The sequence below is a fragment of the Martes martes genome (assembly GCF_963455335.1).
Source record: "Martes martes genome assembly, chromosome: 11".
Lineage (NCBI taxonomy): Eukaryota > Metazoa > Chordata > Mammalia > Carnivora > Mustelidae > Martes > Martes martes.
Genome location: NC_137899.1, coordinates 74,763,749 through 74,779,588, shown reverse-complemented (window position 1 = coordinate 74,779,588; position 15,840 = coordinate 74,763,749). Strand labels below are relative to the sequence as shown.

General features: G+C 34.9%; 1 protein-coding gene across 1 annotated transcript in view; it reads left to right on the top strand.

The window, feature by feature from the left end:
- TFEC (transcription factor EC) overlaps positions 1–15,840 on the top strand; it is a gene marked incomplete at its 3' end in the record, with an annotated part of 179,159 nt that overhangs the window by 150,258 nt on the left and 13,061 nt on the right. Inside the window, exon 5 of the mRNA XM_080818435.1 lies at positions 3,228–3,314. Within this exon, the coding sequence (XP_080674561.1) occupies positions 3,228–3,314 (87 nt within the window). The remainder of the gene's footprint in view (positions 1–3,227; positions 3,315–15,840) is intronic.

The following is a 15,840-nucleotide window of genomic DNA, read 5'->3' as shown; positions in this document are numbered from 1 at the left end:
ATAACAACTGGATTCTTAGGTGATTAGTTTTGAGGATTCCTGGAAACTATGAAGCAAGATTTTGAATGGATTTTTGATCTTAAAGTCAATTTAGGATAATGGAGGAACCAATGTCTTCAATAAATTAGGGGCAAATTCAGTCATGAAGGTGGATGAGAGAAATGAGGGATAGTGGTGTTAGGGAAGCAAAGAAGAGCCTCAAATGAGGCTGAGCTTTCACATGTAGGAAAGAAAAGTTTCTTACTGAAATAGGAGAAACCTAAGCATATTTGTTAACAAGGAAAAATTAAAGATGCAGTAGAGTGAGTCATTTATGATGCAAGTTTCCAGGAAGAAAAGGGATAAATGATATATATAATTTTTGCTGAAACTACTGTACCCAAAGTAGTTTCTTTAGTTTTCTTTAGTACCCAAAGAAGAGCATTTATATAAATTGTGTTTAGCATCCTTCTTTCCTCAGGTCTTCTTTACTTACACCTGTTCAGAATAAATTTGTTGTTCGTGGAAGGATAAATGTGAATGAGACAAATATCATGAAATTAAATTTTGAGTTTAATAATGATCAAGAATATATTTTAAAACTTTCATAGACTGTATTAAACAAAAGAAAACAAAATATGCATATTTATTATCCTAGATCCTTTAAGGATCTCTCGATGCACATGGAATAACATCTAATGTCCAGACCATATGTGAAATCTAAAAAACAAAACAAATGAACAAACAAAAAAGCAGAATCTGACCTATAAATACAGAGAATGAACTGATGGTTGCCAGAGGGAACAGAGGTGGAGAGTGGGCAAATTAGATGAAGGAGAGTACAAAGTACAGGCTCTCAGTTATGGAATAAATGAGTCATGGAAATAAAAGGCACAGCATAGGGAATGTAGTCAATGGTATTGTCATAGTGCTGTAGGTGACAGATGATAACTACACTTGTGAGCATAGCATAACATGTAGACTCATCAAATCACTCCGTTGTACACCTGAAACTAATGTAACATCGGGTATCAACTACATTCAAATTTAAAAATTAAAATTAATTAATTAAAAAATACAAGAGCTGTGCTCTTGAAGATGGTACTCACCAGCCACATGTGGCTATTTAAATTTAATTTTAAATTCATTCACATTTACTAAAATCTTTAAAAATTCAATGAGATCAAAAACTTAATTCCTGAGCGCCTAGGAATTTAAATAAAAACTTGAAAAGAAAAGATTTAATTCCTCAGCTAAACTACCTACACTTTCAAGTGCCCAGTAGCTATAAGTGATCAGTTGCTACTATATTGGGCAGTGTGGATACAGGACATACCTATGCTTGAAGAAATTTTTGTTGGACACCACCAGCCTAGAAGCTTTTACAATATAGAGGGCATACTTTTCAACTTCATCTTAAACATTTCTCTTGCTCCATTCCCACTGAACAACATTCTTTCTCCAATATCCATCTTCCTACCTAAGGGTCTTTGTAATTTTTGCTTCCAAGGACTATTCTTTGCCGTGTTACTCATGTCTTTGTTCAAATATCAGTAAGTCCTTCTCTGACCATTTTCTAAAATAATACTCATTCCCATCAAACTCTCTCCCTGCCTGCTTTAATTTCTTCAGACTACCGTCTGTTATTAAGCTGTTTCTTCTCTGTTTCCTCATTAGCGTTAGAGTTCCAAGAGGGCAGAGGCTTTGTGGTGTTTGTTTTTATAGCTCTAGTACTTGTAACAAGGTCTTGCAATAAATACTGCTCAATAAATATTTGTCAATAATATTGAAAAGTGTTCCAATTTTTTTTGGCATATCAACTTTGGGAGTATCTTAATAAAAGCCTGAATATTTGATTCAGAGAATATTTGATTCTCTAAGGTTCTCAGAAATCTTGTTTAAAAGATAACATTAACAGAATCATAAAATATTCTCATACATCTCTCTGAGTTTACTCCTAGTTGTTTCTGCCTATGTTATAGGAAATTCAGAGTACTACAGTTATATAAATTCAGCATTCTCATTACCTTTTTTTTTTTTTTGAAGATTTTACTTATTTATTTGACAGAGAGAGAGACACAGCGAGAGAGGAAACACAAGCAAGAGGAGTGAGAAGGAGAGCAGGCTTCCTTCTGGTGAGGGAGCCTGATGTGGGACTGGATCCCAGGACCCTGGGATCATAACCCTGAGCCTAAGGCAAACGCTTAACTGCTGAACTGACTGAGCCACCCAAGCATCCCTCTTTTTTTTTAAATACAAGACTTTTTTGGTGCGTTATAGCACCTGCTTTGTTTTGTTGTTGTTTTTTTTTTTAAATGTTATGTCAATGAATCTTAGAACACTACACCAAAAACAAAGGACGTACTGTATGGTGACTAAATACAAGCTTTTGAAATCTCCAGCTAAAGTACAGGAAAGAAGGAAGACTATTTTAGAAAGGAATTGGGAAAGAGAGTAAGAAGCTGACTTAAGTTAGGACTTTAGGGCCAGATTTCCAGAATTTCAGTCCTGCCTTTGTCACTCACCAGTTTCGTAATCTGGAATGAACTATGACCATTTTTTTTTTTTCCTCTCAGTTTCTTCCTCTGTATAATGGAGGTAATGATAGTATCACTAGAGTTGTTGTGAAAATTAAATGAGCTGATGGATGCAAAGCACAGAGAAAGTGCCTGGCATATCCCCCCACACTGTATGTTTGCTTTTGTTGCTGTTTAATGGGTCAGTGACCATTGTTGTTGTTGATATTCCTATTATTATTATTAGCCATTAGGGAAAGTTGGATAATATGTTCCCGTTTAGTTTGTATCCATGTGGACCAATTGCCTGGTTTGACCACTGCTATTTGAATATCCACCTGTAAGATGCAATCAAAACATTTCAAAAGGAAAGTGAAGTTTGTAGGAAGTCATCCCTCTACATGTTAAGTACACAGGCTCTGGCTTGAGGCACATGATAACCACTCTATTTATATAGATACTGATTTCCAAGGGACTGGCCCAGGGAGATTTGCCCAGCCATCACCTGGCAGCTGGCAGAAGCAAATGCATGGAAAAGCAACACAGATCAAAGAGTGGCAGGATTTCTTCATTTTAAGTTCTAAAGTATTCTGGGTTTTGATATACATATAACCTTAATTTAAATATTCTTTAAAACTTTGAAAGATTGCTAAATTTTTTCTCTCTGAATTCAAGCTGAAGCACAACTCTTATCATTATGCACAGTATTCTAAATGTATTATATTTTGCTAGATGGAAGACGTAATTGAGGATATAATCGGTATGGAGTCAAGTTTTAAAGAGGAAGGAACAGACTCTCCTCTGCTAATGCAAAGAACAGTAAGTGTTTCTAGACCTGAGGAGGTCAATGAGATTGAAATAAATAATGGCATCTGATGATAAAAAAAAATTTAATTTGATTAGTAAATGGTGTCTTCTCCTATGTTTTTGAAACAGACACAAGATAACAGATGAATATTAGGAAATATTGGTGCAGAAAAAGATTATGTAATGTTATTGAGGAAGATGACAGGGCTTGTGATATTCTCTCTCTCTCTCTATCTACCTATCTAATCCCTATAAACACCCATTTAATTAAATATCTGCTATTTTCCATGAGTGATTTAATCTTTAGCATATAATCACAGCATATAATCAAAACATCCTCATGAGCTAATGGCTAAGTTTTGACTAATTTACCACAACTAACAACTATCAGATTCAGAGGCTCTACACTTTGTAGAGACAAGAAAAAGATTATAACAACAAGAAATATGACTTCACTTTAGAACCAATAACCAGAGATCAAAGATGAACTTAAGAAAAGCAGAACAGGCCTCACCCTACTTTAAGGCCTGTAGACAGACCTCTATGTTGCAATCAGCACAAATTCCTGGAATGATATGTCATGAAGGGATGGTGTCTTATCTCCTCTTTGACTGCCGTTGCCTTCTCATTGTTCATTTATAAATCACTAAAAATGTTATTTGTAAAGGGCGTGCAAGGTCTTTTCACCTACTTTGAAGGGTTATTGTTGGTTGGTTTGTTTATGGTTTTAGATCTTTTCGAAAAGTGGGAAAACTATGAAAGATTGTGATAGAGTTGTTATTTTAAACATTTCATTTAAAGAAAATGGATTCTGACTATATTGTGTAGTATGGATATTTTTTATCAGCAAATCAATGAGCTGGAGTATGTTAATGATGAACATATACATTTAAGACCTAAAGAAAGTATCCATTTTTTTTTTCTTTTCTGTTTCTTTTTTCCCAGGCAGAATATCTAGAGAGAACTATCTCTTTCCTCTGATATGCAGGGCCTCCTAGAATAGGTCACTAATACTGGCATTATCTGACAAAGTTCAAATGAAGTTTAAAACCTAGTCTTTTTGCAGGCTTTATTTTTATTTTATTTTATCTTTTTAGGATAGACTGCCAATTCTTTCTACCTCTTCTCTCTTCAGATTTCAGGCAGCATAGTTATAGGAAATCTGACTAATTCTCTAGATAAATATATTATTAATGATGATTTCTCCCTGTCTAATTTCACAGCATGAAGTTACTATTTTCTTAACTAGTATTCAACCTCTGGGTTTTAGGAATTAATATTAATTTCCTGCAATCTTTTCTTTGTATGTAGTACTCATTAAAATTGTATACTAAAACATTTTCTTTGTCAAATTATCTTACTTGTTTTGTAGAGGCTGCATGGAATGTCTTATTCAGGGCAAATTGGTGGCAATAACTATCTGGAATTTGCATATGATAGCTAGGATGTCCTTTTAAAAAGATAGATACTACCGGCCTACTTACACTTACATCAAGAAGTACCTGTGTTGACCAATCAGTAATCACTGATAAGTCTAGATCTACACATAAAACCAAAGAGTTCAATCAACCAAATACATTTATTCAACATGTATTATGTACAAAGCATAATCCATGTACTATCGGAAACTAAAGTTGAGTGAGACACAGTTCACAAGTCAAGAGATCACATGATAGTGGGGCAATGAGTGAGGTGCACCTGAGGGGCAGGGAGGGAGAGTGTGGATCTCAGTGTTAAACCCAGATTCTAATCTAGATGTTGTGCAAGTCACTTAACCTCTCTGCCATCTTCTGCATTATAAGAATAATTAAGATCTTTTATTTCCAAGGCTTTATATATATACTATACTTACATTAGTATACTAGTATACTACATATGTACATTTGAAATACTAGTCAGAGAGCTACTCTGGGGTTCAAGTGAAGGAGAAACCATATTATATTGAGATTTTTTGGAAGTGCTTTAGGAAAAGATGATATTTGAAATATAGTTATGAGGGATACTTAAGACTTTAAGAGGTAGCCAGGAACACAGAAAAGTAGCAAGTTAAGAGAACAACATAAGAAAAGTCAAGAGGTGAGAAAAAAAGAATGCTTAAGAATGGCTGGTAGAACAGATAGGAAACTCTGAAGGATTTTTATAGTTCATGTGGATAAAAATAAAGACCTGTTGGATTCAGAGGAATGCTTTGAGTGAGCCTGTTAGCAAGTGAACTTTTGGTGCAGATGGTTGAACCTGGCTCATCTGGGCCTTAAGCATGAAAGAAATTTGTTGGTTCATGTCACGTGTAAATTGTTAATACTATCGCATGCAGGCAGCCCTCTGTAACTTTGCCTTTGTTTTCTTCTGTGCTGGCTTTGTTCCCAGCCGGTGAGCAAACACTATCATAGCCCATTCCAAGCGAGGCACATAGTTCCACATAGTTTCTTCTTGCTAACCCAGTTTTTGGTGTTTTTTTTGTGTTTTGTTTTTTTGCCGACATCTACTTCTTCACAAGGAAGAGAAGTTTCTGATTAATTTAAGCCAGTCTTGGTGGCCCCACTTTCCCCTGGCAGAGACAGTTTTCGGAATGAGCTTGTGTTGTGATTTTGACATGTCGAGCAGCTCCCTGGGAATTTTCTTAAGTCTTTAAAGTAGACCCAAGAAAGAGAAGGGTTTTGTCTCTTTGTGATGTTGTAGGACAATGTGACTGATGTAGTCATTTTATTGCCCAGAAGCTAAGTAAATAAAGAAAATCAAAAGAAACAAAGGGAGAAGAAAAGCTGAAAGAAATCCTGCTTATATGCCCCTGGAGAATTCTTTACCTGTGGATTTCACATTACGTAAGATGTTTTTTTCCTTTATTTTATAAACTAAGTGTATCAGAGTTTTTTGATTGTTATATAGCCAAATTCATCCTAATGGATACAGTCAGTCAGGCTTGCAACCTAAGGGGAGGAAAACATCGTTTTCCCCTTAGTTCCAGTTAAATCTCTGGGATGATTCTTACCAGAGCAATGTCTGTCATATGTCTATCCCAAGTCAGTTTCTCTGGGTCTTGGGCCCACCCTAGAGCTGTGGATTGAGCAGCCCCACACAACAAACTACCTAGACTAAGAGTGAGAATGAGAACAGGAGTTGTTGTGCTCGCTTTGGCAGCACATACACTAAAATTAGAAAGGAGTTGTTAACAAAAATAAATGTCAGGGAATTCTAACAAGGCTAAACCAACAGATGCCCATTATGGCAAACTTCAAAAGTGAGATAGTTATCAATTAACAATAATTATTATTAAATTCTCACCTATTATTTGAAACTCACTTTTCTATATATTTTACGTATAATTTCTCTAGTTCTCCTAGATATCTGTAGAGTCTCAGGGGCTGTTGACTGAGTGTGCTGTTAATCATTTTAGCAGTCTCTTGTTGTGGAAGCAGGAAACCTTGGATCTCACTTAGCTAAGATTTATCTTAGGAATACTGCGTATAGGCTTAACTAAAAGTCACATAATAACTTCCATTGATGGGAAACTTGGAAGCTCCTGAGGGGAATCTTGGACCACTTGTGGTCATCCTTCCCATTTATTCAGGTTGAATGAAGGAGTTCAAAGTCTTTGCAGATCAATTTAGCCCATGTATTTCTGACCCAGAAATGAATGTTGAGTGATCGGTGACTAGAGTTAGAATAATTAAGAAGTTACCTCTTCATTTCTAACCCTAACGTGTCAGCGTCTTCTTACTGTAACAACGATGTAAACTAGATTGGAAAGAGCCAAGGTGCAAGAAACATTCAGCCAAACCAGTCATACTTTTGACAACACCCTAACCTGTCAGTTTCTCAGTCTCTTTAGTGTCAATTTATTTTTCTCTTCCCCATTTAGCCATTCCTTCACATGATTGCATCCTAGATCTTGTTATTGCTATTTTTTCTTTCCCATAAGATCTTCATTTCACACTTTTTAACCCTAACATTCTATTTGTACCTCTACTGTAGTGTTACTATTTCACCAGTTGTTCAAGCTCCAAATCAATGGACTCTATCACTGTTTTCAATAGCTATGACTTCACACTCACAACATTTTGGAAATTTCTTTAACCTGTCTAGAGTCCTTGGTCAAGCACTCTAACCAGTCCTCTTGCAAACACTCCTAACATCTCCCCTATTTTTCTTCATTTTACTTCCTTGGCAAAACCCCTGCCCTGATTAGACTTCTCTCATCTTACTCCACATCTCAACCTGAGCAGCTTAACGGATAAAATTTCACCACATCGTTCATAGTACTCACCTCAAATACATCACCGAAACTTTGCAGGGCCTTTCACCACCCATTCTGCCAGTATACACAGCTATGCCCTGTGAAAGTTCTCATTTATTCAGACCAGTTTTTAACATCTTCCCTTCTCTCCTCAAAACCCCACAATTCATTGCCCATTCTTCATTTTGCAGCCAATTTCTCTTTTACAATGTATTTCAAGGAGCAAATGTATGCAACAATATTGGATTCATTCATTAGCTTGGCATCACCCATTCTCCTAAACCACCTGCATCTGTTTTCATGTCTTCTGCCATCTCTTCTATTAGAATAATTGCTCCAGCTCATAATCTAAGGCTAGCCCACCACTTGTGCCCTGGATCTTACTCCTTCTTACCTTCTCAAGGTCTTTCCTTCTCTAAATAATGAGTCCTTCTCCTCCATAATCAGTCTATTCTGATCTATAGGATTATTCATATCATCATTACACTGGTCTTTAATAAAACTCCCTAAAAGGAAAACCAAAACTCCTTCTGAACACATTTTCTCTCTGGTTGCCACATTATTTCATGACTGACTTACACACAGAAGGGTCTCTTCCTTCCATCCTCACCAGGCCACCATTTCCTACCCTTCTGTTTTCTAGTCTCCAACAGAGCCATTGTCCTCACAATTCTAAAGGAGCTCTTAAAACCAACCAAAGTAGAAGCCAGTAGTAAGTTCTTCATTCTCACCTCACTTGGCTTTTCGGTGGTATTTGCCGTGGCTGACCATTTTTCCTTCTTGAAGTATGATCGGGGATTCTCTGGCACCACATTTTCTGCTTTTCTACCCACCTTCCTGGTTCTTTCTTTTTTAATAGGTGTCTCAATTCTCACCTGTTCCAAGGCACAGACTTCAGCCCTCTTTTCTTATGTATTTATACATCGTATAGGTGATCTCTACGCTTTTCTAGCCTAGATCTCTCCCATATACGCTAGACCCATTTATCCTACTGCTTGACATCTTTTATGCTTCTAACAGACATCTCAAACTTAATATGATTGACAGAAAGCTTTTATCTCCCCACCCCACCTACCCAAATCTACTTTTGGTTCATCTAGAACCCCTGCTCCTAAAGAGTCATCTTTCTTTTCTCTCTTACTCCCATACCTCCACATCTATCAGTACATTCTAACAAGGATTCGAGATTTCCCAAATCTCCTAGCTTCTTATCAGCTCCTCTACTAAAAACACTTTTCCAAGATACCATCATCTCTCACTTGAACTTCAGAAACAGAATCTAGCCTAACTTCTCTGCTACTTCTCGCCCCTTACAGCTGTTCACACAGTAGCCAGAATGATCTGCACAAAGCAAAAATTAGATCCTGTTTGTCTTTGCTTAACATTCTGTTAACTTCCTAAAATCCTCAGAATATAATCCAGACATTTTACCATTGTCAGCATTTCCCTTTAACTTTAGGCTTTGGCCTCAATAGCCTTCTTCCTGCTCCTGAACATGACATGCATACTCTCATCTTAGGACCATTGAACTTCCTTTTTTGTCCCAGATCTTTGCATGGCTGAAGTTTCCAGTCTTCAGTCAGTATCAACTTGTCACAGAGGCCTTCCATAATCAGGCTAGCTAAAAGACCCCATCTCATCAGTCCTTAAATCACTGTCTTATTTTGATGACCTCTGACCCTTATTAGAACGATTATTTTATTTACCTATTTATTGTGTGCTCCCCCCCCCCCCAGAATGTAAACTCTTTGAGGATAAACATTTTGTCTGTCTTGTTCACTGCTATATCCCTGGAACCTAGAGCTGTGACCTGTTTATTATTTTATCCTCAGCACCTAGCACAATGCCTAGCACATCATAGGGGTTCAGCAAACATATGTTAAATAAATACTTCAAAATCCACACATATTGAAAAAATTATTCCCATTATACATTAGTATTTAATAATTTTTTTAACAGAAAAAGCGGTAGGAACAAGGATAACAACTGTTATAATAGCTACTGTGCCTCAGGTACTTGTTTTGTGACAAGGATTGTGCAGAATACTTTTTGTGAAAAATTGTATAGATCATCCCAACAAACCTATGGGAGAGAGGCTAGTATTACCTGTAATCACTTTACAGTTGAGGAAAGAGGCTTAGAGAAGTTCAGTAATTCGTCCCGGTTACCGCAGTTAGTGAACGGCAAGGGAGGGTTTGAATCCAGTCCTGTAGGATACCAGATGCAACAACAATCCTACCCACCCTCCTGTGCCAGCAGCCTCAGAAGGAAGCTGTTTCCTAGAACTGTAGAATTCTAAGATTTGAAGGGACCCCAGCCTGATAGGATTCTCTGCCACACACATGTAGGCTGATAGCTTAGGCGGTGAGTTTAGATCTGTCTCCCTATAATTTCCACTGGGTGGTCTTGGTTTCACCCCTTCCTTTTCGAGACGTGGTGGTGCAGAGTAACTCATTTCTTTTATCAGAGATAGCTATTTTTTCAATCAGGTGTCTGTAAATGCTGGTGGCATTTGGCAATCTCAGTAATTCAAGTAGTAGTTCAGTAGTTCAAGACCATTCCAGAGACAAGGCCTGAGTAAATATTAACAACCCCTTGCATTTGGTTGGAACTTGAGAGGACGGCATAACATCAACAAGCAAGCTTTTGTCAATCACAATCTGGAGCAGATTAGTCTTAAAGTCCAAGGAAGAGCCAAAGTTCACCTTGGCGCTGAGTTTTCTGCCCAGTCCTCTCAGCTATTGTTTGCCAGTTTTTAAGGAAAAGAAAATGATGAAGTAGAAAGAGAAAACAGTTGCTTTCGTGAAGGTTAGAGACACTGCAGCATTAAAACTGGTGAGCAAGTGCATTTTGGAATTCTTTCAATGTCTGGAGATGAAGCCACCTTAAATACTGAATGTCAGCTTTATAAACTAATAGTCAATAAAACAAGGTATGTAGAAATTGAGCTTTGAAATGCATAATATATAATCTGCTGTACACCAACAAACTTGTTTACTTACAACATAGTTTTAGGTGCTCTGAATACAGTAAAAATACTGTTATTGTCTCTGTAGTAAAAAAAAAGAATTGTTAAAAATGTATAATGGGACTTTTCTATCAGAAAGTGAGGGTCTCACTGGTTATTTATTATAGTGTTCATATTAAGTCAATCGCTGTTTTTATTAATTTAGTATTAAGTAGATCATATGCATATAAAGTGTGTGATGCAAAAGTATTTCTAAGTTACCATCTCTATTTTGTGTTTTATCTTTTCTACTTAAGTTATAAGCCAGCTGGCCAAGGACAAGGGACCTTCTACTCCCGCCCAACACATTATTTTTCTTCACTCATAATAGAACAAAAATAATAATAACTCAGTGGGGCTTCCCTATTCAATGTTTGTCATTCAAACCTCATACGTAGCCCTGCTTTTGCAAATAAAATACAGAGGAAGATCAGTGGTATGTGTCTTAAAACTGGAAAAATCTAGTTTACTACATTTAAATGAACAAATACCCCAAAGGAAAGAAAATAATCTTTTAAATGCCAGTTTTTTTTATGTATGCATACATTGTGTGGTATGTGCTCCCCTACAGTGCTCTCTCTTTATGCCTGATGTTTCTCTTCTTTTTATGTCTACAGTTATTCTAATAATTTCAGGCTCACTTTTACCATTTTAGTTCCACCGTGAATGTCTTCACAGAAAAGAAAAATAGAAGATCCAAACAACTCAGAGTTTTCCCTTGGTTTCCCATGAAGCTTACACTAAATAGGTGATGTAAATATAGACACATAGATATCACACATACACATATATATGTAAGGGTATATGAAGTTTTTTGTTTTTAGTGTTTATACTGAAAAATTTTCTGAAAATATATAACAAATGTATTTTCTTTCCTCTTTTGTATTTATAATGAGATTACCTGGGAGAAGGACATATCGTACACACAGACCACACATACATATAGACACACATATGTAGTATACATATATAATACATCTATACACATACATTATACATACATATATGTATACACACACACCCCTCTCCAGAAAATTCTCAGGCTTTTAGATAAGTCATTAATTTTCATGAACATGGTAAGTAGTATATTCTACAGTACTCTCTTTGTTCTACAGTACTCTCTTTGCTGAGTGGAATATAAATGAAGAGGGGTAAAACAATAAATATAAACTAAATTATTAAATTTATGATTGAGTTTATTGGTCCTGTATGTTTTGGTGAGGAGAAAAATAAACCACGCTGCCATGAAAGACAGTGTTGGAGAACGTTTGGACTTTAAGTTGAGCCTTAGAGAGTAGGTTGGATTTTGATACTTGAATAAAACTGAGAAAAAAAATTGTTCAATGGCTTCCAACTTTTTGCATGTTCAGATCACTTCTTACCATTCAAAGTGTTAAGGAAAGGACCTTTCCAGACTAGGGTAGGTAGTAAAGAATCCAGACTTTGTTTCATATAGACCCAGAATTAAATCCCAAGCCCACTATTTATATAACTGTATGATCTTGAGATAATAACTTAATTTTTCAGTTTTAATTATTTTATGTTTTAAATGGGAAACATTTTAACTCCTCATGGAGTCTTTACAAAGATTACTTGAAACTGTCATGCCATCTTCCACAACAACTGCATCATTTCACATCCGTATCATCGGAAGAGGTTCCAATTTTCGCACCCTACCAACACTTGTTATTTCCCTTTCTCTTGGTAATAGTCATCTTAATGAACGTGAAGTGGTATCACATTGTGGCTTTAATTTATATTTCCCTAATGACTAGTGATGTTGAGCACCTTTTCACATGCTTATGGGCCTTCTTCGTTGGAGAAATATCTATTCCAATCCTTTGCCCGTTTTTTAATCGGGTGGTTTGTTGTTGCTGCAGTTGCTGAGTTGTTGGAATTTTAAGAAAATATAACCTGGATATTAATCTCTTATACTATTTGCAAATAGTTTCAACATTATACTGATGAGTTATCTTTTCACTCTCTTTTTGATGTGCTTTGATGTACAAAGCTTTAAATTTTGATGAAGTCTAAATTCTATTTTTTTTTTTTTTGGTTGCCTATGACTTTAGTGTTAGATTAAAAAAAAAAAATCATCACCAAGCTCATTACCAAGATTTCCCCCATCTTTTTTCTAAGAACCTTCATAGTTTTAGCTCTTATGTTTAGATCTTTGATCCATTTCAAGTTAATTTTTGTATATCATATAAGATAAGGGTCCAACTTTGTTCTTTTGCATGTGGAATCTATTTTCTCCAACACCATTTTTTGAAAAGATTGTCCTGTCCCTATTGAATGATCTTGGCACCTTTGTCAAATCATTTCACCATATAGTTGAGGGTTTATTTCTACTCTGTGTCTGAAATAGTGCAGAAATTCCACTCTATCAGTCTATGTCTGCTGTTATGCAAACACCCACTATTTTGATTATTGTTACTTTATTGTAAGTTTTAAAATCTGGACATGTGCGTCCTCCACCTTTGTTCTTTTTCAAGATTGTTTTTGGGGACCCCCAAAATTCTATATGAATTTTAGAATGGGTTTTTCTTTTTCTACAAAAAGTGCTTTTGAGAGTCAATTGAATCTGTAGATCACTTTGGGTACTGTTGTCATCTTAGTAATATTAAGTCTTCTGATCAATGAATATGCAATGTCTTTCTATTTATACATGTCTTTTTTAATTTCCCTTAGCAATATTTTTTTGTTTTCAGTGTACAAGACTTTTGGCTCCTTGAGTAAATGTATTACTAAATACATTTTGATGTTCTTGTAAGTAGGATTGGTTTCTTAATTTCCTTTCAGATTCTTTATTGCTGGTGTATAAAAGATACACTGACTTTTGGGTGTTCATTTTGTATCTGGCAACTTTGCTGAATTTCTTTGTTGGCTCTAATAGCTCTGTGTGTATATGTGTGTGTGTAATCTCAGGTGTTTCTAAATATAAGATCATGTCATCTATGAACGTGATCATTTTATTCGTGCTTCTCCAATTTGGATGACTTTGTTTCTTTTTCTTACCTAATGGCTCTGGCTAGAATTTCTAATGCTATGTTGAATAGAAGTGGTAAAAACAGACAACATTGTCTTGCTTATTTTTAAATCTCAACTTGTACTCTTAGTATTACATTTCTTTCACTTGAAATAGTATTTATTTATTCTTAATTCTTTTTGCTAAATCTTGCCAGAAACATGTCATTCCTGTTAATTAAAAAGAAAAAAAATTGCTTTGTGGATCTACTTTTATACTTTTTCAGTAATTTTTGTTCTTATTTTATTATCTGTTCTACTTTCTTTGGGTTTATTTGGTTATCTTCCTAGCTTCTTGAGAATGATAATTTATCAAATTTCAAATTTTTATCTATTTTTATATTACTTTTTAAAGGTATAAATTTCCTCGAAAGCATTGTTTTGCCATATCCCAGAAGTTTCTTTATGTGTATTTTTAGTATCTTTTACTTATTTCTAAATTCCAGCATGATTTTGTCTTTACTTTTGGATTATTTAAAAATTTCCAAGGATTTTAGAAATCAAGTCTCTATAAAATACACTGAAGATGTTTTTTGACAGAGTTCATAATCAATATTTATATATGTCCCATATATACTCAAGACAATTATATGTTCTCTAATTTTTGGATATGGAAGTTTGCAGTGTCTATTGGGCCAAGCTTTTAGTTTTTGTATTCATATGTTCTATAACATTACTGATTATTGTTGTCTGCTTGACTTTACAAAAATGAAGAGAAATGTCAAAATTTCCCACTACATTGGTGAATTTATTAATTTTGCCTTACAGTTCAAAACATTTAGTTTTACATATTTTGAGGTTATTTTATTATATGAATGCATGCCTATAATTATAATTCATTTTTTAAGAATTTCACTTTTTGTTATTATGTAGAGACTGTCTATCCCTAGTACATTTTCTAATTTTTAAATCTATTTTCTCTGATATTTATATAGCTATGTCAGTTTTCTATGGTTATCATTTACTGGCTATATCTTTTTCCATCCTTTAATTTTCAGTCTTCGTGTGTCCTTCACTATGTAGGTGTGTCTCTTGTACCGTCTTATCCAAACTGTCAGCCTTTTTGCTGAGAGGTTTGACTCATTTACACCGATGTGTTTTCACCTGTTTCTCTCATCTTACTTGATTATTTAAGTGTGCCCATTTATTTCTCCTTAGTTTTAACTACTTTTACACCCTTTGGTTTCCTTCTGCTTCACCTCAACCATATTGATATTATCTAAACTTTAATACCGAGTTATATCATTATATATTTCATTTTATTTTTTACCTTGGTTCTCCTCATCTTTTTTAGACTACAACCACTTACTGAGGTATGTGATCATTTTTATTTTGTATTTTTGAAACATATCCTTTAAATATCTTCTTCTATTTAGGTACTTTATCCAAAACTGTTTTTAATGTTAGTTTTTCTGGGTAAACATCCTTAAGTATTTTATGACTCTAGGAATATTTCTATCATGGCCTCATTTGTGAATGACTCTTGGGCTGGATATAAACTTGTGTTTTAAGTTCTTTTCTTTCAACATTTAAAAAATGCTCATTCACTTTCCTCTTTCATTCAGTGTTGCTATTGAAAACTCTTACGTTAACCAGATTCTTGTTCCTTTGGATGTAATCTTACCTTTTTCTCTTTAGGCTTTTAGATTCTCCTCTTTGTCATTGTATACTATAAAATTTCACTATAATATGTCTGGGTGTAAGTTTTTCCTATTTATTTTTTAATAAAAATAAAATCATAATAAAATGAGATATAATAAAACAATAAACTTTAGTTAATTCTCAGAAATGTATCTCCATTATTTCGTAAAAATTTTCTTTCTTCTAATTTTATTTCTCTTTCTCTGTGCAACTTCTAATATTTGTATATTTTGATATGTTGACCAGTTTGTTTGTTTTCTTCAGGGAATATCAGCTACTGTGAAATTATATATGTGAAAGTACATATGTGGGAAGGTCAGGGCCTAGTCTACTTCAGTCTTTATAGTCTCACTAATGGAGGTGTGACGAAAATCTAGGGTGGAGAACCCTAAAAAACAAGAACCACTGGCAATCACTCCTCACCTGAAGGCAACTTCTGAGATCAGGGGTTCATGCTTTTTACCAGAAGGAAGTATTGTCTTGAGAAGTATGTTCTAACTTTTGAAAAAATATTATGATAAATTCTTTATTATATATCTTTAAAATTTGTGATTTTGTTGTTAATATTGATATGTTCCCCTATTGTCATGTCAAAGGTTTGCTTTACTGAAAAAACGTTTTTAAAACTA